The sequence below is a fragment of the Vombatus ursinus genome, unplaced genomic scaffold (genome assembly GCF_900497805.2).
Source record: "Vombatus ursinus unplaced genomic scaffold, bare-nosed wombat genome assembly UNPS02014798.1, whole genome shotgun sequence".
Lineage (NCBI taxonomy): Eukaryota > Metazoa > Chordata > Mammalia > Diprotodontia > Vombatidae > Vombatus > Vombatus ursinus.
In genome coordinates this window covers 77680585-77705661 of record NW_020954576.1, presented here as the reverse complement: position 1 = coordinate 77705661, position 25077 = coordinate 77680585, and the positions used below count along the sequence as shown (strand labels likewise).

The 25077-nt window shown below is 35.7% G+C and overlaps 1 protein-coding gene across 1 annotated transcript in view; it reads right to left on the bottom strand.

Annotated features, from left to right (window-relative positions):
* Positions 1-25077, bottom strand: part of LOC114050011 (consortin-like) — a 103778-nt gene that overhangs the window by 23653 nt on the left and 55048 nt on the right. Inside the window, exons 4-9 of the mRNA XM_027871523.1 lie at positions 17831-18036; positions 13130-13160; positions 12076-12162; positions 11442-11556; positions 8740-8761; positions 8472-8568 (exon numbers count right to left, since the gene is read on the bottom strand). Coding sequence (XP_027727324.1) covers positions 8472-8568; positions 8740-8761; positions 11442-11556; positions 12076-12162; positions 13130-13160; positions 17831-18036 — 558 coding nt within the window. The remainder of the gene's footprint in view (positions 1-8471; positions 8569-8739; positions 8762-11441; positions 11557-12075; positions 12163-13129; positions 13161-17830; positions 18037-25077) is intronic.

Sequence of the window (25077 nt, the reverse complement as noted above, 5' to 3'; positions counted from 1 at the left end):
CCCTGATTCTGGTTGGTAATAATCCTCGGGGCAGATCACATTCCTCTGGAAAACTGTAAACTCCATGGGGTGGGGCTAGCACTATGTTTTATCTAGACTACTAGACTATCCATAGCCCTTAATACATGGAGGGCTCTAACAAGTCAGGCTGATGATTCAGAAATGGGAAAGACCATAACAAGAGGCTTAATAGATGCTGAACTGAACTGACTTAAAATATACATAATTATTTAAGCATAATAATCTTGAAATTAATTTCTTTGCAATTACACACATATATATTCTGGAAGAAAGTTTTAAAGTAACCATAGAGGCAATTTAGCAAAAAGCCTAATTATTTTTTGGACAATCAAAAAATTTTTTTTCCAGAATGTAAAATAAATGTAAGACATTCTAAAGAGGCAGGGTAGGGATTGGACCTGTGGAGGGTACACCCAGATGAGGAAATTCCTTCCACTACAGGTTGGCATCTTCTCTGCAAGTTATAGTCTTAGAGAGTTGCTTATGGTGGGCATTGAAAAGTTAAGTGACTCACCAAGGGTTACACAGGCACTAAGTCTATTGTTTGGGGCAGAACTTAAACCCAGGTCTTCCTGGATACTAAGCCAGTTTTTTATACACTATGGTACACAGGATTGGACTATTTAGCCTCGAGGTACCTTTTATCTCTGGATCTACATGATCCTATGATCCTACTACCTCCAGGACCAGGGACTTCCATCCTTCCTCCTCAAGAAGACTGCTCATCTTCCTTCCACTCTCTCTCCCGATCTTGCCCTCCAAACTGTGATATTTATGCCCCTCCCCCAAAACTAGCTGCAATTATTTTAGTTTAATTATAGTAGTAAATTAAAGGGAAACAATAGCATACATAAGTAGAAATAAAAGCAAAGGAAATGAGAAAGAAATGATGAGGCAGAGAGAAAGGGAAGGAGAAAGAAAGACAATAGGGGAGGGAAAAGGTACTGAAATAAAGAGGGAGAGTCAGAAGGAATGAGAGGAATAGAGAGGGAGAAACAGGGAGACAGAAGAGGATAAGAGGAAAAGATTAGTGAGGGAAAGAAAACAGGTTGTTAGGTTTGGAAGAGTCACTCCGACAATCTCTCTGGTTGTGAAATGCTGTCAGTTATCACCTCTTAACTCCTATCCACTGAAATGTAGGATAATCAGTTAAGAACTCTTTATAGCTCTTTAAACTGATTCTTACATTTTTAATCCATACAGTTTCATTCTTTATGGGATAACTCTATCTTGGTGGAAATTATTCTCTGGACTGTGGCATCAGTATCACCCTGAAGGCCTGTGGAAATCTGTCCCGAGTTGGAGGTTCTCATCACCCTTTCATCTGACAGGACATAGGGACTGGACCTGTGATCTCACTGACACACAGAAAGATTTCCTCATATTTCCAGATGAGGAAATCCCTTTACCAGTGAAGATCAGAACCTTCTCTGCAACTTATATATTCTTCAAGAATTGCCTAGATGTGCTGAAGGGGTCACGAGTAGAAAACGTTTATGAAGCTCTGGCCTAGAATACTGACAGGTTAATTGACTTGCCCAAGGTCAAGCCAGTTTGTAATGGTGGCAGGCCTTAAATCCAACTCTACCCACCATGTATAGTGCTTCTCTTTCTCCAAAAAGGCATCAAAAATAAATTGTAGAAAGTGCTTGATCTGGAATCAGAGGACTGAGTCCCAAACCTCAGTTCCGGCACTTACGTATACCCCCAGGGCAAGTCAGTTAACTTTTTTGAGCCTCAGTTTTCCCATCTGTAAAATGAGGGAGTTGGATTAGGTCTTTAAGGTTACTTCTATCTCTAACTCCTATGATTCATTAAAAGAAAAACAAAGAACTATAAGATAAATTTAAAAAATTATATGCTCTCCAACTAGGACATGAAAAAAATCATATTAGAGACATTGGAAAGCTCAAATATGCAGAAAAAATAAGGAATACTATATGGCTATGAGAAAAGGACAGAAAGGAAACTATATTATATGCTACATTATCTGTTTTCCAGGTTCATCTTCATATGCATGCCTACCCAAGAGACCGTCATGCTCAGTTTTTAATAAAACAATTCAAAGCAAATGTCTGTTGATGATGACATAAATAATTTATAAAATACAGAGATTTTAAACACCAAGTTTCTGGCTTTATTATAGCTGAGGTTAATAGTGACTGAATATATACTATAATTTGACTAATTAGTAGCCAACATGTAGTACACTTGAGGTACAATTCAAATTTTTTTTTGTGGATTCCTGCAGTAACTCCTTAGAGGGAGCATTATAATCAACGACCCCAGAGAACAAAGTTCACGACCAGCAGGGCATATTTAGCACTGTTTATATTCCTACTATATTTGTTCATTTGGAAACAATATGAAGACAATCTCTGGTATCTTTTATATGCTTAAATTTGGAGGGGGAAAAATGTATGACTCATAGAGGGCAAAAGTTACCTACATTTTACTAAATATAAAGAGAAATGATCATGGAAAACATGGTAGGTTCTCAGTAAAAAGTTACTGTATTTAAAATCATAAAAGATGATTCAAAAGTAAAAATCAATTTAAGTTTACATTCTTTAATATGATGTATAATACTATAATTGTTGAGTTTAGTCAGCTACTAGTTGTGGTCTTTAGAAAGTTGGGATCATAAACCTGATAATGGACAGATCCGTGAACTCTAATCATGAATTGTTTTTTCTTTAGTAGAAAAGGTATTAGTTGAGAAAAGGTGTCAGTAATTGAACTGCTTTTCTAGCAGAGAGAAAACAAAGAAACTGTTCGTGATATGGAGCCAAAGGTGCTAAACAGTATTAGCTATATATTAATTTCAAACTTAAATATGAAATCTGCAAGAGGTAGCTGAAAAAACCAACAGAGATTAAAAATGTATTTGTTAGTACAATTGCAGGCATATGTCATTTTATTGTGCTTTCCTTTATTGAGCTTTGCAGATATTGTGTGTTTTTTAAAAAAACAAATCAAAGGTTTGTGGCAACTCTCTATCGAGCAAGTCTATCAGTGCCATTTTTCCAACAGCATGAGCTCGCATTGTGTCTCTGTGTTACATTTTAGTAATTGTCACAATATTTTAAACGTTTTCATTATTATCTTATCTTTTATGGTGATCTATAATGAGTGATCTTTGATGTTACTACTGTAACTGTTTTGGGGCACCACAAACTGCACCCACATAAGATGGCAAACTTCAGCAATGAATATGATATATGTTCTGATTGCTCCACCCACTGGCCATTCCCCCATCTCTCTGCCTTCCTTGCTTTCTTTGGGTCTTCCTATTCCTTGAAACACAATGATAGTGAAACTAGGCCCATTAATAACCCTACAATGGCCTCTAAGTGTTCAAGTGAAAGGAAGAGTCCAATAATATGGTAAACTTAATTGTTGTCTTATTTTAAGAAATTGCTACCGCCATCTCTGGCTTCGGTACCCACCACCCTGATCAGTCAGCAGCCATCAACATCAAACCAAGACCCTCCACCAGCAAAAAGATTCCAACCCTCTGAAGGTTCAGATGCTGGTTAGAATTTTTTAGTAATAAATAATTCTTTAATTAAGATATGTACATTACATTTTTAGACTTAATACTATTATACACTTAACAGACTACAGTCTAGTGTAATGTAACTTTTATAAGCACTGGGAAACCAAAAAATCTGTGTGACTCGCTTTATTTCCATATTCTCTTTATTGTAGTGGTCTGGAACCTAAACTGCAATATGTCTGAGGTATGCCTATACACAAAATATAAAACATGGAAATGTCTATAGACTGAAAGGTTATCAGGTAAAAATTGATTATAACAGACTGGAAAAAAATAGCAATTTCAGGTTTGCAAACTGTTTTATAGATATTATCTTATTTGACCCTCTCAACAGCTTTGTGAGAGGGTCCCCATTTTATTTTTGAGAAAACTGAGGCACACAAAAGTTAAGTTACTTGCCCAGGTTTACACAGTTAGTAAACATCTGGGTCTGAATTTGAACTCAGGTCTTCATGACTCTGAGACCAACACTATCCACTGAGGCATCTAGCAGAACTGGCAGCTTTCTAAGAAGTACAACTGGCCCTAATTAAGTAGATTCTAGGTGTTAAATTCCTTAGGGGGAAAAAGATATTTCATCCATATATCAATAAATCAACAGCAGAAATAAAAGGCTGGTCTGTTATCTTGGGTGACTGAAAGATTTGCCTGGGAAAATGAGAGGTTTCGGTGCCCTAATGTCAAATTTAAAACAAGCTGCTGTACTACCAGGATGCCTGGCCCTTTCAAGGCAAGGATAACTGATAAGTTCCCTTGTTTCTGTGGTTAGAGGGTACAGTATAATCTGTGTAAGAAAAGCAGCACAGCTACAGTTTCACGACTTCAACATTTAAAATAAACTTGTGACTTCCACTATCAAGTGAAGCCAAATTTCTGAGTGAATAATAACAACTGATTACTGGTCTGACATTTCTTCAAGTTACCATGGTTAACCACTGTTAGAAGTCGTATCACAATGACATTGCCAACAGTGCTAGCAGTAGAAGGGAAGAAGTTAATGACAAAGATGAGAATTATTGGAAGAAAGTAAAGAATCATGTATAGCTGGTTTGTGTCATTTCCAGTCAGCAGTGCTCACAGACTGCAGTTTATTACTTGGGACTTATTAAAGAAAAGAAGAAGTAGTACCCATATGTGTTACTGACTTCTGACTGAATCCTAAGTAACAGAGTAACAAATCAAATTGCGTGGAAGGGAGACTAGTGAAGATACAATAACACATTTTTGGAAATTATTTTCAAGGCTACAATTAGGGTTTTACTACTTCCAGCAGAAATGGAAAGAGGTTAGGGGTAAATTATCTTGGGTTTTTCCAGTTAAAGTGACTGCCTACTCTATTTCATAGTTCTTAATACTTGCTTAATATGTAGCCTTTGTAAGTCGGAAATGATCACTCCCTTACATCCTTGAATGCTTAAAAAAAATAGCATGGAATTCACTTATTCTCTGCAAAATCTACTGTAATTTTATATGATGCCAGCATATTTAATATTTTAAATAGAGGAAATATACCAAAATTTCTAACTAACCACTTTTGTAGTCGCAGGTTTTTTTTTTTAATGTGACATTAAACATAAGCCAGGTTTCAAGGGCTTTTAGATGCCCATTTTTCCTATAGACTATAGACATAACCATGTCATGGGAATCTTTTTACAGGCTATTTCAGGGCAAACAACAAACCTATTTTCTGCTGTAACCTTCCACAGCACTTACTCTGCAAACACGAGCATTCAGTAAAAACTGGGGTTTTTGGCTTCACTGCTGTTTATGTGTCTGTCTCAGGACTTGAAAATGAAGGCAAACTGATTCTGACAGCAGGAACAACTAGTTAACAAATAACTATTTTTCCCCTCTGCAAACAAGCTAATCATTCACTTATTTACCTAGTAAGTTCTGCTTATATCACAGGTCATTAGCACCTATCAATAGACCAAACTATGTTTGCATCTCACAAGTATGTTTGAATGCCTCAATCTTTAAACAGATTCTGGATTTAGATCTGGAAGGGGTCTTGGAGATCACTGAGTCCAACCATCTCATTGTAAAGATGAGAACACTGAGGCTCTGGGAGAGGCACTGACTTGCTAGTGGATTTGAACCCAGGCACTCTGATTGTTAATCCATTTCTCTTTCAGGGTACATGAGGCAGCTTAGCAGAGTGGGTAAAATATTGGATTTGATCTCCACAAGACCTCTTGATTTCAAATCCTATCTCTGACACTGGCGGAGTGATCTTGGGTAAATCACTTAACCTGTAGGAATAGTAAGGACACTTACAAAGGGTTGTTGTGGCAATCAAATGAAATAATTCATGTAAAGTGCTTTGCATTTTATGTTAACCTCCCCCTGTCTCCCTGCATTCACACTGTCATATGTAGGCCTATTTCAATGTGTACTGAAACTCAGATAGCAAAACTAACTTGAAGTATACTCACTTATAGTAGCAGAAATTCTTGTTCAATTATAAGTTAATAATACAACTTATAATTTTAATATTAACTGAGTTGTAAGCCATAACCATAGTCGTAGAGCTGGAAGGGACCTTGGAGGTTATTCACTCTGCAGATGTGGAAACTGAGGCCTAGAGAGTTCAAGTGATTTGTCCAAGGTCACAAAGGTCACAAATGGCAGAGCTGGGACTCAAAGCCAAGCTCCTCGGACTCTTAATCCAGGGCCTGTCTCACTTCATCATGACACCTCCTCTGTTACAGATGACATGTTACAATCTTGCATTTATAAATATGCAACTTTAATTCAAATTTAAAAGAGTTACTATTACTTTTAATTTTTGGGGGGGTAGGCAATGGGGTTAAGTGACTTGCCAAGGGTCACACAGCTGGTAAGTATCAAGTGTCTGAGGCTGAATTTGAACTCAGGTCCTCCTGACTCCAGGGCTGGTGTTCTATCCACTGTGCCACCTAGCTGCCCCTATTAGTTTTAATTTAATAGTAATTTCTAATATCTCATTGTATTTTTTGTAATAAGAAAAATTTTCAGTATGAGCAAAATAGGAATGAATTCACTACAGTATATATTTATAACAGTTTAAAAAATAACCGTAAATTTTGACTAATTTATGTATGTTTCACTTCAAAAGGTGTTAACCAAAAATTTTAAGAACATAATTGTTTAAGTAAACATGCAGTGACTGCCCACAATGTGAAGGAACTATACTATATACTGTGGATAGAGACTTGGAATGGGGATATCACTGGGGAAACAAGCAGAAACAACAGGTCATTAGAGATAGTGGGCAAAGTGCAGTTGAATAACCATGATGAATTCATTACTTATGGAAAATATATACAAGTTGTTTAATGAAAGGAAACGCATAAATAAAATGGTATAAACTGAACTTTTTTGGGAAGTCCATTCAATATTGGTAAACCACACGTTATTTAAGGAAATGAAATTTGAGGTTTTCTATGTATAATTTCTTTACTAACTCATAATAATAATGGCTAACTTATATATTGAACTTCAAGGATGCCAAGGCACTTTACATACAGCATCTCATTTAATCCTTATGCAGATCTGATCCTCACACCCTGAGTGTGAGCACCTCTTTGGAGTACTTCCAAAGCAGTGACTCAGGAAGGAAGAACTTGGAAGGATCAGGTAGAATTTACTAGCCAATGATAAAAATAACCTGAAGTTCATATTTAAACAGGTCGTTATATAATTGATTGATTTCTTTGATAAGTCCCACCTTCTCCATAGCTATGGCAAAGGGGTGAAGGGGAAGGAGACATCACATACTGTGATCTTCCTTAGACAACACCTCTTATAGACAGCTGAGGCTCTGGCACCACATCTTTTTGTCCTGCCATATGTCATTGCTGGGAACGGAAAATGGACTTTGAAAAGATTAGCATGCTCCACAAAATGAAGATTGTAGCTTCTGAATCATCCTATCTACAGAATACCAAAGACATTTATTTTAAATTCCATTTTAACCTTTGTATTCCGTTCTCTTTATAACTTAAAATATCAACAATTATAGACCTAAAGAGTCACCCTTTTTTTTTTAAACCTTTAGTTCCCCTTTCACATGAAACAGTTAAGTAACATGGTCTTGGACAATATTGTTCTTAAAAAGTGACTAGGATGATTTGGCTACAGGAATTCATTTCCACTTGCTCCTGGTACTATTTAAAACAGTGGTGTTAAATCTGAATAGAAATGGATCCTTGCAGGCCACAAATTAACATTTTTGTTGTTCTGTTGTTTTTTTTTTTTTGTTGTTGTTGTTGTTGTTAAACATTTCCCAACTACATTGTAATCTAGTTTGGTCTGTCAGCCAGAATTTGACACCTCTGCATTAAAAGATTTACTGGTATAGATTCATCACAGATTCAAAATATATCTGTTCTACAAAAGAAACTATGCTTCTCAACTGAGTAAATTGTAATTTAAATCTAGATATATTTAAAGTAGCATAATCTGAATTTCTTGAGGATGTCTATACAGTACTGGTGAACTATGAGCTATGCAATGAAATGAAACTTTTGAGTTCTCAAACATATTTCTTTAAAGGTCTTTTATAGAAGTAACTTCACATGTAAGAAAACTTTCACCAAAGGCTTACAGTGGTGAGAAAAATTATACTTTTGAAGGATATCCATGTAAAAATAGTCTTTATATGGCTATAACTCTATTACATTTAGAAACTAATTTTAAATATTTTAAGAATTCAGATTTTGTGACCAAAAAAAAAGCAGAAAAACGAAGCCATAAAAAAAAAGATAGCTATATGCTTCTCTAAAAAGATAAAAGTAAAAAAAAAAACAAAAAACCCACCACTCTGCCATGTGTGGCACAGATGGAAGACTTGCAGGATACCAAGAGTAATATTAAAACATGAAATTTCAATTAAATCAGAAACACAGACCTGACTTTTTGGCTGTAGCTCCTCTTTCCTCCAAATCTCCAATTCCTATTAACTGTGTAAAACCTATCTCCTCCAAGGACTTTTCAGTAGTTAAGATCTGCAAAACAGTAAGATCTTTTCTAGTAACTGTTAAGTTAAAGTTAAAATGCTGTAATGATTTGAAAAAGATCTTAATATTTTTCAAAAAAAATCTATTACACATGTACAATGCTACAAATATTCCTACCAATATTCTGTTGTGGTTATTTCCAAACAAACAATTTCTTACCTTATGTTTTGAGAGAAGAGGCCTGTCGGGAAAATGGAGAAAAAAAAGAATAAAAAACATTTCCAGCAAGAATGTGCTTCCAAACAAATGTCACTGAAACTGCAGCAAAAAATGGATTGACTGTTCTGGATTCTAATATTAGCACTGAACATTTCCAATGCTGAAACATTACCACTGGTCTACATAGTTTAAAGTGCAAAGCTATATCATATGTTGATTTCACTCAATGACCAATTACTGTGAACTGTGCTTAATCTTTATTGTAGTTATAAATGTAAAAAATTTATAGAAACTATAATTCATTATAAATTTTAAAAATATTATACATATTTTTATAGCTATAAAATATAAAGTGATCAAACATAATGAAAACATTCTGCATTAATCCTTAAGAGTAAGAATAAATTATTAGGGGAATTATTATTATTTGTTAAATCTAACAAATGCTTAAAATGCTAAAAAAAACAAAACAAACCCAAACCCAAAAATGAAATTCTGCCATTCTGTGACACAGATAAAATAGTCTTTTTCTTCTTCTTCACATACAACATTCTGCCTCTGATCTCTATGCTTTTAATCAAGCAGGCTGCCCATCATACCTGGAATGAAATTATTCCTCATGTCTGGCTCTTAGAATGCCTAATTTCATTCAAACTATAGTTCAAGAACCAGCTCCTGTGGGAGGCGTTTCTTAATCTTTCTAGCAATTAGTGTCTCTCTCCCATATCACTCCATCTTTGTTTTATATTTATCTTGTATATATTATGTATTACGGGGCAGCTAGGTGGCACAATGGATAGACTTTCAGGCCTGGGGTCAGGAAGATGCATCCAGCCCCCAAACAATGCAGTCTCTTATAAGGCATCTGTAATCATTCAAAATAGTTTGACTTGGCCATTCACTTAGAAAAGATCAAGCAAATGAACAATGTTCAGATTTCAATCCATCTGGAGAGATAACCTGTAGAGCTTGTCCATCAGTGTGTATAGAATATATACAGCGGGACACCAAGTTGGGCCCAGAGCTGAACTTCAGGAGGAGAGAGGGTCAGACTGTTTTCAGGAAATTACAAAGCTCCTTCATTGATCTCAAGCTTCCTATGAAACCAAAGGCCCATCTTTTCCCACAACATTCTACAGTGTTGCTATATGGCAGCAAGGTATAGAATATAACAGTTACCAAAGAATTAAAAATGATTATTGCACAGAAGGTAATGGAAAAGTACATGATGTGTACAAAATGTGTATGCATGCAACAAATAATGATGATTATTATGACAATTCCAAAGAACAGTAGTAAAATACATCCACAAGGATTTGTATGATAGGAAGAGATGGGTTAGTCATGAGGGAAGATGGAGGAAGGCCTTGAGCATGTTGGATTGAGCCCTTGTGATGAACTTATGGAATGGTCTGGAATAGCCTCACAGAATGGACAGGAAAGAGTGGGTTGTGGTCTTCCTGATGCAGTGGACCCTGAATCAAAGAAAGTAATGATTCATTTGAACATAAGCATCAGGCACAATGTTTGGCATGTAACAAGTATTTAATAAACGTCTGTTGATTGAACATGGTGGGAAAATAGTGAGTTAGATATCTTATTCCCTATTTTAAAAAAGTCACCTAAAAAGGTAAATATTAATGAGCAATATAATGAATTTTTACTAAGCAAATTATATCCCCAATTTTAAAGAAGATGACTGATTTTTCATACAATAGGTATGCAGTAACTACTTGTTGGTTGAAAAAATTTGCAACAAATTAGAAAGATTTAAGATCTCCATAGAAATACACGTTTCATAATACTGATATGGTCAATTATGCTCATAGTTTTCCTGAGACTGAACCAGCTTTACATTCCCGTCTACATGTTTCATGAATGAGAACCTCACCTACACATTTTTCAAGAATTACCAATTAACTAAAAATGCTAATAAAAAAACCCCCAAACAGACTAATCTGTTTAAGTGATAACTGTGTTAAAATGTGTTAACTTCTGAAGATGATGAGAACATCTGGATATCGAGGTAGCTAAGTGGTTTGGTGGGGTCAGGAAGACTGTAGTTCAAGTCCAGTGTCTGCTAGTTACCAGCTGTGTGACTCTAGTCAAGTCACTTAACCTCTGTTTGCCTCAATTTCCTCAACTGTAAAATGGGGATAATAATAATGGCTATCTCACAGGGTTATTGTGTAAATCAAATTAGATAATATTTGTAAACTGCTTAGCGCAATGCCTGGCACACAGTAGGTACTATGTAAATACTAGCTATTATCATTATTATTCTCTGAAAATACTGCTTTAGTCATCCAAATAGATCCTTTAAGATACCAAGAAGGTCATTTTTCTCTTCTCTACCCACCTCTGAGCCTTCTAGTAACCCCCATAACAGGATCCCCAGGTCACAGACCGAAAAGCAGTTTCTTAATCTAGTAAATGATTTAGTATACGGTGTTTGAAAGTAATTACATCAAATATAATAAAGAGATTATTAGTTCACTCTTCCAGTCATTCTCAATGATAAGAGAAAAAAAAAGTCATTATTTTGAGAATGAAAGTGTAACTGTGTTATGAGTAGTTTTGAATCCTCTTGGTGAGAATGACAACTTAATTTTTAAATGGGTCTTTGCTAGTATTAGATGCCAGATGCCGATGAGGTTCTCCAGCACTCCCCCGTGCAGGTTAACCAAAGCTTTTACACTCACTCTTGATGTGTTGTGCAAAGTGTAGCAAGTCTGTCAAGTTCTTCACCATTCAATCCCTTTTCTGAATTCCTCAGAGATGTAACTACACGTGGTTCTGCTGTTTTCCACTTTGCTTCTAAGTGGAAGAAAAACAAAACACTGTTAGCCACTGTGTGCTAATAAACTATTTTAGGAAGTAAAAGTTAGCGAGCTGGCACCGATGATAACTAGTACCAAAGTCCATTAAATTTTTGAACAAATGAAATAGCGATTCATCACTAAGAGAGGTGATAGAGATTAAACTCTAATGTCACAAGAAAGCAACTGTTTCTTTTTTTTTTAAGACACTAAATAACATTCTAGGTTTTAAAAAAGAGAAAACTGAATGCCACTTGGTCATGCAAAGCAATCAGCGAAAAGAAAGGAGAAAAAAGTGTTCTTTTCCAAGTAATCATATCAAAAGCAAAAATCCAAAGGAGAGGAAATGTTCTCACAATAGGTTAAGAAGTTGTAGTAAAAATGCTACTTTCTTTTTTATTTTTTGCAACACTGAATTGGCTGGGACAATATATAACCTTTGACTTAGAAAACCAGAACAAATTTCTCAAGCTTTTATCTAATGAGAATTCTTTTTTCTTAATCAAACTGTACTTACCCCACTGCTCCTGAATAGAGGACAGATTTGCAAGCAACTGTTCATGATATAGTCGTTCAAGCTGAATGAATTTCATTGCCTTCTCATCTGAATGGAGGATTTGAGAAAAATACAAACGCAGACCAAAAGAAATGTCTGTATGTACATTTATGCTGAATAAATTCTGAGAGACGCTTTAGTTTTGTCAAAAAGAATGTTTGCCTAAAATGAGATAGCTTTACTATTTTGAAACTCATTCAGACCTTAAGTTTCCTGTCTGCCCTTACAGAGCCAATTTTTATGCAGACTATATGAAGGTATTTTATAATATGAGAGAATGATGGAAATTGAGAATAGATCCACAAAAATCACAGAATTTCAAAGTTGGACGGTACCTCACAGGTCATCTGGTCCAACTCCTAACCAGAAAGGAATACTCATCATACGTTAAGATACTCAGCAAGTGGTCATCCAGTCTTTGCATGAAGAATTCTAAGGAGGGGAAACTCATGAAGGTGAAACTTCATGAGACAGCCCAACTCACTTCTAGAAATCTCTAATTTTGGGAAAGTTCTTGGTTTTGTTTTTGTTTTTTTCTTTCTGATAAGGCAGCTAGATGGCACAGTATACAGAGATCTGGGCCTGGAGTCAGGAAGACCTGAGTTGAAATTTTTTCTCAGACACTTACTAGCCCTGTGACCCTGGACAAGTCATTTAACTTGTTTGCCTCAGTTTCCTCAACTGTAAAATAAAGATAATAACAGCACCTGCCACCAGGGTTATTGTGAGGATCAAATCAGATATCTGTAAAGTGATTACTACAGTCCCTTGGCACACAGCAGGCACTATATGAGTGCTTATTTTTTTTTCCGTTCCCCCAATGCTATCAAACCTAAGTTTATTTCTTTGCAGCTTCCACTTAATGTTCTTGGTTTTATCCTCTGGAACCAAAAAAAGTGCATATATCCAAAGCTATATGTTAGTTATAAAGCATGCCAAATTTTGAAGTGGGTTCCATCAGCCACTTGGTGATAATTCTTTAAAAACTCATGCAATTGTGAATAGAAAAGGATACAGTCTTCTTCTTGAAAATAGGTCTCTGCGATCTGTTTAAAACAACAGACAGAGATTAGCATTTTACTGGTGAGAAAGACTTAGAATGCAAGGTTGGGACCTTCAACCTATTTAGAAATCAGAGAGAAAGAGACCCTTATTTAGCTTCATTTTCATTAGTGAAGTTGGTAATTACATTAAACTATCAGGATGGAGTATCCTAGATCTATTTATCCCAAGGAAACCCATTCATCCCATTAACAAGTTTCTTCTCTTCCTGTTATAGTCTCAAGTCAAAGATAACTTCCCAGATTAACACAAGTTTAAGGATTAAAAGCTCCAGAAAATGTAAAGTGACTATCTACCTTCACAGTGAGACTCTGAAAAATTTTTTATTTTAGAACAAAGATGTGTTCCATCAGATGAGATCCTAAAACTATATTTGAATAAATTCAGTAAACATTTATTCCAAGCATTCATTTCATAAATTACTGAAGACTTCATGGAACTACTTTTAAAAAGGCAAAGACTTGCACAACTATCAATGTTTTAGAAATGAATTTGGATGGAGGCTGAGCTTTCATGAATTACTTTAGGCCCTTCATGGAAGGAGATTTTTTTTTACTGTAAGCGTAGTAGTTTTGTTTATACAAGTCATTTCTCCAAAGCATGCCATAATGAATATCTGCATAATTGGTCCATTTTGCTTAGTATAGCTGTTCATGGAAGACCTTTAACCTAGATGCCTAGTAAGATAGATGGCCCATATCTACATTACCTCTCCCATTATATAGATGGGGAAACGGAGGGGTTTTAAATTACTTGCTTACCGTGTAAGTAGTGGGAATGAAAAGGAAATGAAGTCTAAATGGATTAGTTAACTCAAAAGGTCATTCTCACTTAGATCTTGAAAATTTTGAAAAGCAGATAAAGGAATATAACATAACTTAAAAAAATGTTTGTGAATGATGATTAAAAGACCTAGATAAAGACCTCCAACATGATGAATGGCTCCCTTATGGATGATTTATATAGGAGGAATCACACAACATGAGAAAGTGTGGCTGTTTTACAGTTTGTAGCAGTGGAGGAAATACCTATATAGAACAGATCATGAATCTATTAAAATATCAAAGTATTATACTGACCCTAATCTTCCTCAAGTCATAAAGATGGTTTGGAGCTTGACATCATGTTTTCATAGTCTATGACAATTTTCCAGCTAAGTATTTCCAGTGCAAATCTTTCTCTGTGAATCTCACTAATATAGGTGAGATGGTACATAATTCTGTTTTGCTTGTCACGCTGTGAAATTGCCAAATCCTCAAAGCAAAGCAGCATATAAACCTATATTTATGTGTCTTTATAGACCATCATCAAACTTTAAAAACCTTAATGAATTCCTACTGCCTTTCCAACAAAGCCTACATTTCTTAGTTTGGCAGTGTGGTAGGATTAAGAGAATAAGTGAACTAAGTGTCAGAAATACTTAGTTTAAATTCTGCCATCGACAGTTACTGTTCTAAGACCACAAGACTACAGGCAAATCACTCAACCTTATTCTCTCCTCCCTGGTTTTTAGGACATTCCCTCCTCTTTTGGTTTTCCTCCTACTTATCCGACCACTTCTTCTCTGCATCCTTTGCTTGATCCTCCTCCCGATCATGCCCTCTCACTATAGGTGTCCCTCAGAGTTCTGTCCTTTCTGGCCCTCCTCTCTTCTCTCTCTATACTGCTTTACTTGATAATCTCATCAGTTTCCATGGATTTAATTACCATCTTTATGATGATAATTTTCAAATCTACCTTTCCTGTTCCACTTCTCCCCTGACCTGAAATCTTACAACTCCAACTGCCTTTCAAACATCTTGAACTGGATGTCCAGTAGACAGCTTAAACTCAATTATGCCCCAAACAGAAATCACTATCCTTCCTCTTAAATCCTCCCCACCTCCCACCTTCCCTATTACTTTTGAGGGCAGCACCATCCTTCCAGTCCCTTGGATTCATACCCTAGGAATCATCCTGGACTCCTCACTATCTCTCATCCCTCATTTCCAATCTGTTGCCAAGCAAGGTGTGTTGATTTCAACTTCGCAACATCTCTCGAATATGCCTTCTTCTCTCCTCTGACACTGCCCCCACTCTAACACAGGCCCTCGTCACCTCATACATGGATTACTGCAATAGCCTGCTGGTGTGTCAGCCTGCCTCTAGTCTCTCCCCACTCCAATGCATCCTCCATTTAGCCACTAACATGATTTTTCTAAAATGCAGGTCCAAACATGTCAAATTTTCCCACCCCACCACCCCTCCCAATAAACACCAGTGGCCTTCTGTTGCCTGCAAGATCAAATACAAAATGCTGTTTACCATTCAAAGCCTTTTATAACCTAGCCCCCTCCTACCTTTCCAGTCTTCTTTCACCTTACTCCCCCACCACATACTCTTCAACTTAGTGACACTTGCCTCTTGGCTGTTCCCTAAACAAGATCTCCACTTTTCAGTTCCAGGCACTTCCTCTGGTTGTCCCCTATGCCTGGAATATTCTCTCTTTTACTATCACTACTGACCTTCTTTAAGTCCCAACTAACATCCCACCTTCTTGGGGCAGCTAGGTGGCGCAGTGGATAGAGCACCAGCCCTGAAGTCAGCAGGACCTGAGTTCAAATCCGACCTCAGACCAAACACTTGACATGTACTAGCTGTGTGACCTTGGGCAAGTCACTTAACCCTGAAAAAAAAAATCCCACCTTCTACAGGAAGCATTTCCTAACTCCTCTTAATTCCAGTGCCTTCCCTTTGTTAATTATTCCCTATTTATCCTGTATATAGCTTGCTTTGTGTATATTTGTTTGCATGTTGCCTCTCCTATTAATTCTGAGGTCCTTGAGGGTAGGGACTGTCTATCCTCTCTTTTTGTATCCCCAATATTTAGCACAGTGCCTGGCATGTAGTAGGTACTTAAAAAATGTTTATTGATTGATGTTCCTTTCATTTGCCATGCCCATTTTTATGGGTTGAAATCACTTATTTCCTTACTTAGAAGTAATCTCTCCTTTGGATAGAATATAACTCCTCATTCATACTCTATTTTGTATTCTATATATTTGTATACATGTTTATTGCTGTTCCTATTAGATTACTGCTCCTAGAGGGTAGGGCCATACCTTACTGGTATATCTTTCCACCACCCTTCACAGTTCCTACTTCCACATAGGACTTTGCATGGTGAAACTGCTCAAGGTATGTTTTTTGCAAAAGCAGTTCATGGATGATTCTCTTAAAGAGTTTTTGATGATATTCATAACCCTTACAGAGTTTTGTGGAGAGCCAAAATTTCCCTTATAGATTCTCTCTGCATTTTTAAACTACAATGGAATCTCATCAAGTAGCCCAAATAATCATGGTGAGGATAGAAGGATAGTCCAGTGGACCAAATCTTCAGGCAAAAATATTTCTAGGAGAGGAAGTAGTTTGAAAAAGGTAATTAGAAAATACTCTAACTTTTTGCATAATTAATTACTTCTAACACAGGTCTACATACTAGGTCCAGCAGGGTTACATTCCCAATATGCCTGAAATGAGAAGAGTAGGTTGTTCAGGACTGTCAGCTGAAGCAGAACGGTGGCTGAAAACTGCACTTCCTGAGGACAGTAGTTTCACCCTGTTCTTTCAAAACTACTGTTCTTACCCGAGGACAGAAAATGGGCATCCATTCTGTCACAATCAACCAAGGAATCTCATAGGAGCTTTGGGATATTGGTCAAGTTTTCTGGGAAAGAATATTCTTTTTTTTTCCTGCCAAAGTATAGGCCTGCTGATAGCATCAAACGCTTTTAAAGGCTTGACAAATATAGGATATAGGGCTTAATGCTTTCTTTGCATTTCTGTTATACTAAAGCTTAAAGCCATACTATTTTTAAGATAGTATATGCTTGATGAAATACACTACTATATGAAAGATAATGCATATTCAAGATGCGCATTCATAAAATCTCAGTGTGAATATTCCTTCCATCATGCCTTCTCATTCTATGCAATTATCACCCAAGTCTTCCTGAAAGTATGCCATATAAGACTCGCCCAAAGTGCAGGTAGCACCTGAGTAGAATGGAAGAAGCAGATAGTGGAAGCAACCTATGGCTGGAGTTTGGCAAGGCATGAGAGGGAGTGAAGATGTGAATTGTTTAACCTAGGGTCAAGTTAGGGAAGGGAGGAAAGTAAAACCAGAAAGAATATAAAATAAAGTACTTTCTATGGTTGTTAGCAATTGATATCATAGACAATCAAAAGGAGATGTGGTAGAAATACCAAGTTTCTGCATTGTAAGACGATGACAATTTTGATGAAATATTCATTAGGTCTATCAGCTATAATCCCACCAAAAGCATTCACTGTGTCTAACCGTATGTTTAATTGCTGTATAAAAACAGACTTGGATTGAATTATTGATTATCCCTGTGACTTGGGTCATCTGTTCCCTCTCTGATTCTTTCTTCCCCTAAACCACTAGATATGCCGGTACAGGGCTAGATTCTCCACTTTCCACTAATTGAAAGTCACCTCTCATAAAATCAGTGCAATTCTAGGACTACGAATGGGCAAGGAGTGAAAGGCATGCAAGTGACAATACATAAAAATGAATTTTGGATCCCATTCCCACCCTTCCGTTTAGTTGAGGGTTGGCAGTATATCACAGAATGTGAATTGGAGTGGGTACCTGATGAAGGCAAAGGGGCAGAACTCTTGAATCCAATTGTTCAAATTCACCTCGGATGAGGGAGAGGAGGGACTGCAAAACTTGTTGAGGCTCCTTTGGTTGATAACGAGCATTGGATTCAGCAGAATCTTCCTCACCACCAGCATGTGTAGAGATACTAATGATCTTTTCTTGCATTACTGTTGCAGTGTCTCCTGAAGAAAATTCTTTAAGAAATAAACAGAATACCTACATTAAGATTAAAATTCCTTCATAGGACATATAGTAGTTTAAAATAATTATGTAACCATGAAGCTTTCAAATGGTACTAAAAATAAAATTATCACCTAAATAAAAACAGGGAAGCAAAAAGATAGGAACTCAATTAAAGTAATTGCTGACACCTTGCTAAATGCTTCTGAGTCCAAACAAAACATTCTTTCAGTATTTGTAACTAAAGATGTTATAAAAGCCTGGCCTGAAGAAGAGTAAAAGGGCAGCTAGGTGGCGTGGTGGATAGGCTGGGGCCTGGAGTCAGGAAGAACCGAGTACAACTTTGGCCTCAGATATTTAATAGCTGTCTGACTTTGGAGAAGTCACTTGAATTGTTTGCCTCAGTTTCCTCATCTGTCAAATGAACTGGAGAAAGAAATGGCAAACCACTCCAGTCTCTTCTCCAAGACCTAAATGGGGTCACAAAGAGTCTAACAGGATTGAAATTACTGAACAACAACAAAAAAGAGCATGTTAACATTTAACAACAAAATTTGATTCCTTCAAAGAAAAAGAAATAATTCTTTTCTGCTGTCTTAATTCAACACAAATAGACCTTAAAAAAAAAAAAAGAACCTTCCTCTTTTAACTTTAACCTGGTAACTTCAGAACTACTCCCAGATCCCAGGAGTAATTCAAATGCAAGATTTTGAGGACATTAAAAAAATGGGGACATGAACTTTAAGTAACTACATATTGTGCAAAAAAGATACATTTTAAAATTTGCCAGGAATAAATGCTTGATAAGTAGCTACTGAAATGATGCAACATATTTGAAGTAAATAAAATTTCAATGTTTATTTCTAATATTGTTACCACAATTCACCTAAAATCTCATTATCAGTTTCAGCCTTAATTTCTGTTCTCAGATTGAAAATGTGTGTGGCTGACTACTACCAAGTCTTTCTTAAGTGCTGCTCTTCTTAATAAATTTGTTACATATTTATTGAAATAAAAAAGGCATTCAAAGCACCCTTGAATCTGGCCCTAATCTACTTACCTAGCTATATTTCCCACTAATCTAGCACACAAAGTGCCCACTCTAGCTAAAATTATTTACTTGCTATGCCAAGAACCATCTTCATCTGTTTTTTTTTTTTGTTTTGTTTTGTTTTGCTTTTTGGTGAGGCAATTGGGGTTAAGTGACTTGCCCAGGGTCACATAGCTAGTGTCAAGTGTTTGGTCTAAGGCCGCATTTGAACTCAGGTCTTCCTGACTTCAAAGCCAGAGCTCTATCCACTGTGCCACCTAGCTGCCCCCTTCATGTTTTTTTAACTTTAGGCTTTGCTCACATTTCTCTTCTTGTCTGCCCTTTTCTTTGTATATAAAAATCATACTTATCTGTCAGAGGCCAACCTAAATCTCACCTCTATAAAGCCTGATAACCATAATTAGACGTAATTTCTCCTTTCTCTGAATTTCTGTAAGACCTATTTTTGTGTTGTTCATGTGATCATTATACACTTAGCTTAAAGCACAGTTATTTGTGTACATAGATTTTTTTTTCATCTCCTCTCCTACATTGTAAACTTCTAGAGGGGAGAAATGATTTACCTTCTATCTCTCTAACTCCTAGGTCCCAAGGTGGGGGCTGGGAAAGTAGAACAATAGTTTTTGGTTTCCTGTGGATACTGCCCATTTCCATATCAGTCATATTTTGGTCAATTAAAATTACAGTAGTCTTTTCATCTGGTACCATGTGAACAGAGTATGTAAAAACATCAGTTTTGCTCATTTTTTCACATTTCACATTGTCCTCATGATAGAGTAAATAGAGGCATCAAGGTAGCCCCACGTAGAGGTTGCTGGGCTTGGAAGTCGGGGAAAACCGACTTCAAATCTAGCCTCAAACACTTCCAAGCTATGTGACCCTGGGTAAGTCACTTCTGTCCACCTCAGTTTTCTCAACTGTAAGATTATGTAAAGTGCCTGGCACATTTTAAGCACTTAATAAATGGTTTTTAAAAATCACTCTGAGCATATATGGTCAAAGGCCAGTCTGACTCACATAATTCATGTAAGAAAGGTTGATTTAAAAAAAAAATTTTAACCAATTTTAAAATTTTAGCCAAACTTTAACCAATTTTAACCACATTTTAAAAAATTCTTTTAACTCTGAATAAATGTGGAGAATTTATTGTAAACCAAGAATTCTGCCGTAAGAAGGTAAAAGAAGGAGAGAAAAGGTAAGAGGAGGTTAAGAGGAAGATAGAAAAGACAGGTGAGAGTCCTCATGTCATTTTTAATAGGAATAACAAAATTATTAAGACAATTATTCTAAAATTCCTAGGATATGCACAAGTCAGACATATATAGGGCAAATATAAAATGTTAAAATGTGGGCAAGAAAAGAGGCAGTACAGGAAAATCAAAAAAGCATGGGTCACTACTTCAGGAAAACTGGGCTTTCTACTAATGAAGTTATGTGACCTTGGACAAATCACTTAGCCTCTTTGGGCCTTAGCTTTCTCATTTGTAAAATGGTAGGGTTAGAGCAGATTCTAGGAACCTTTCGAGAGATCCCTATATGAAATGAAAACAGCTTCCAAAAAGCTCCATTTAATTAATAATATATTACTTTCTATTTTTGATTACAAGAGAGGTGACTGAGGCCTCCACAGCCAAGAACAGTGTCTTGCTTTGGTGATGACCCAGTGGAGATTAGATGACATAAATTTGTAGGTACAGAGTCAGCAAAGTTGCATAACTTTCTCCATTTCTGAAGTATCAATGGAAGAGGCTGACCGTGAGGGAAATTCAAGGTTAGAATTTGGCAAGGTCTAATCTCAGACATATAGCAAATCTATGTCTATATTGGTTAAGTACATTGCAATGTATAATTGTTCTCTAAACTACTCCAGTCTATACTACTATCATATGAAGGGTCATAAACTCTCAATAAATTCATTCATAAAACCCAGGTGGCTAATAAAGGAATCTTAAGGATGTGTGGGCAACCAGGTGGTGCAGTGGACAGGGTGCTGGGTCCGGAGTTAGGAAGACTCATCTTCCTGAGTTCAAATCTGGCCTCAGACACTTACTAGCTGTGTGACCCTGGGCAAGTCACTTAACCCAATGTGCCTCAGTTTCCTCATCTGAGCTGGAGAAGGAAATGGCGAACCACTTCAGTATTTTTGCCAAGAAGACCCCAAATGGGGATATGAAGAATTAGACACGACTGAAAAACAACAACGATGTGCGGATTACTAATAACATGTAACTATTATGATTCAAATATTTTTTTCAAAGAACTTTCATATATTATACTGGGGAGGGGAGCATAGTTTGACACAAAGAGCACTATATTAACTATCAGGACAGAACAGTGTTTGAATCCTGCCTTAGACAACAGCTGAGTGACTATGAGTAAAAGTCACAGCCTTTCTCAGTTTCCTCATTTATAAAATGGGGATACTTTCTGTAGTATCTATCTCATAGTATTGTGAGGGTCAAATGAAGTAATTCTGGGATTTTGCAAACCAAAGAGCATTATAAACCTGCCAGTTATAATTATTATACTATTCCCCCCGCCAGATTCTTGAGCTAACTGTGTAACATCATTACAATAAGGTGAAATTATAATTTCCAATTAAAAATGGGAAAATTCAAAAAGGGGTGATTATTTACCTAGTATAATTAGAGAAAGAGATGCAACAATCTGTCATTCAGTCCAGCACTTTGATTATTAGAGCCTCTGGCTTACAGAATATTGTATTCTTGGGGTGGATCAGAAAAGTCTGCCCTTTCATGAAAAGTGTGTCACACTTGGTACCACTGACAGGATTCTTTTGGTAGTGCTGTCAAGGCCTTTCAGAAATATGTCAATTCAGGGCAGCTAGGTGACGCAGGGGACAGAGAACCTGCCCTGGAGTCAGGAGGACATGAGTTCAAATCCAGCCTCAGACACTTGACACTTACTAGCTGTGTGACCTTGGTCAAGTCACTTAACCCCAATTGCCTAGCCAAAAAAAAAAAAAAAGAGAGAGAGAGAAAGAAAGGAATATGTCAATTCTATATTTTTTCAAAAGGTATATAAATTATTAATCAAATTATGAAATGACAGTTAGGTTTTATTATCTGAGATACTATGAAATATACCAAAAATTATTCAGCAAATCTTTAGCTATGAATTCAATTCTTAGACTACTTAAATGTAGGTGGCCCCATTTAGCTTACTGTTATGTTATTTGGGGCAAAGAACTCAAAGGGGAGAGCAATTTCTTCGTTTATTTTTATTTTTTTTTTAACAAAAGAAAAAGTAGAGTTAACCTGAAAATAAAGAGATATTGCAGTCAATTTACTGAAAATGCCAGAGCAACACTAGGAGGGCCCTGAGGTCGGATCACTGGCTTCATTCAAAGGCAAGTGTGTAGTTGAAAGGTTAAAGCTAATTCTTTTTGTATTGTATTTAAAATGCTTACTGAAGAAAATTAATATGCCTGAATGTCAATATGAATAATGAAGAATTAGAAAAAATGTCTTTAGTGAGTAAAGCTGTTTTCAGTTATTTCCCAAGGGCCACAAAAAAAATGGACACAAGTATTCATGACCATGGAGTTTAAAATGTCTATAATATTATTTTCTGATATTAGTTTGATTATTTTGGAAAAACTAATAAAATAGCCAAGTAGTAATGAACATATTTCAGTTTCTCTATTTTTTACTGCTTTATTATAATCACTTGGGGTCTTACATTTTAAAGTATTTTTTAATGTATTGTATTTATTAATATTATTTGATTTAATTTATTAATTTAATGTATTTTTTAATAAAATTTCTTCTAGTGGTGCCAACAACCTTAATGATCCAATAGTTTAAAAAAAAAGTAAAGCTATATTTAAAAGGAAAAAAAAAAGTCCAAACATTGACATATGTTAGCCTTCCCTAATTCTAAAGAAATATTCGATGTAAGTAAGTTTTGTTTCATTATATAAAAAGCCATGTCAACATGGCTGAAAAAATTGTTTTAAAACAAGGAAAAATTATTTTAAAACAATGTCTGTGAAAACCAAGTGCACTCTTATTTAAAACAGTTTGAACAAGTATGTTCCCCAAGAAGAAATATGAGAGGACACCCTTTTCTGAAACTCCTTTATAGAGGTGAGGAATACTGCATATAATGTCAAAATTATTCCCTATTCTGCTTCTTTATTTCTTTTACTTAAAAAAAATTATTATGTGGGATGGATCTCTGGGAAGCATAGTACAAAGAGGAAAAGCAGGAAAAGAGGAAAACCAAGTAAAGACTAAAGATACCTATAAAATTTTATTTTAAAAAAGAAAAAAGAAAACTTTATTCAGTTAAACTGGTATTACTACTTAATATACTGATTCACTTTGTGTGATACATTAAGTCACTCAGAGACTCAGATTTTCATGGTACACTACTGAGGTCAGGAAAACATTAATTATTCATAAAATACCTTGAGATCCAGAGGCCAAAGAAATGACTGAAAAGCCCGGTTTTTAATAGTTTATCACATGAATTCTGTTGCCAGAAAGAAAACTGAAGTTCAGTTTCCAAATCTGAAGAACACAACAAATGATAAATTGTGACTGACCAAAGGTCCATTTTGAGAACATAGCAATTTGTCCTTAGACTTTGGTCTAAAAAAACTGAGAATGTATCCTAAGTATCCTTCACTTTTCTTTATTTAATAAAATAAATAAAATAAATACATATAAATGTATAATATAAATAAAAATGAAAACAATACATAATAATAAATTTAATAAAACAAGTAAGTTTTATTTAAATGAAATAATAACTAAAATTATTTAATAATAAATATTTATCTGCCATCTATGAATTTATCTCAAGTGATGACAAAATGAATTTTCTGGATAACAAATGAGTGATATAACAATCAGATGAAAAATTTTTAAAAAATTCTTTTACTTTTAATCTCAACTTGGACACCAAAAAAAAAAAAAAAATAGCATTTCCACGCACACAAAACACAACAAGATGGTTCTGTATGAAACCATGACTCTCCGTTTCATTCCGCTTTTAAAAAGTATATATTTCTTACATGGTACATTTATAATTGTCCGGCTTGTCTCTAGTTCCTTCTAAACCTCTGTTTTCTTCTGTATCGTTTACAAATATTAACAGTGTCATCACTATTGCTAGCCTCTTCCTCACCAATTAAAATGGAGAGAGAAAAAAAAACCCTTATCTCAGATAAAAACAGTCAAGTAAATGAATCCACACAGTTAGCTATATTCAAAAAATAGATGTCTGGTATCTATTACCTCCCTGTCACAAAGCAGGTATCATGTAAAAAGCTGCATCATGGTACCTCAAGAGACATAGCTGGTTATTTTTGCCACTGACTAAAGCTCTTAAGTCTTTCAAAGCTGTTTTTCTTTATAATGTTGCTGTCCTTTGTATAAACTGTTCTGATTCTGCTCACTTCACTCTGTGCCAGTTCATAGTACCCAGGATTCTCTGAAATTATCTCTTGTTTTTTCTTAATGGGAACTAATATTCCAGTACATTCATATACCTCAGTTTGTTTAGCCATTCACTAGTTCCTTTTCTACTTATTAGAATGTTACCACTACATTATCATATAGCGCTTTCCAATTGCTCAACTAAACTGAAATTTTACGTTTCTCTGGACTTATGTTTACATTTCTAAGTTTCTACTCTGTTCTTTTCATCAGAAATTCTTGAAAACCCTTTATTCCATTAAAAATCCATTTCCCCCATAAGATTATACTCAGGTTTTCAGGGTGATCAATTCTCGGTTTTAACTTTGTTTCTTTTGCCTTTTGGAATATTGTATTCCAATATTTTCCTGTGGTTTGTAGTAGAAGATGCCAGTTCTTGTGTGATGTTGACTATCATTTCTTGGTACTTTAACCTCTGATTTCTGGATATGTGAAGTGTTTTTTCTTTGACATGGGAGCTCCAGATTTTGACCATGACCTTCCTGGGACTTTTGCTTTTGGGGTTCCTTTTAGGAACTGAATGATGGATTTTTTCTCTC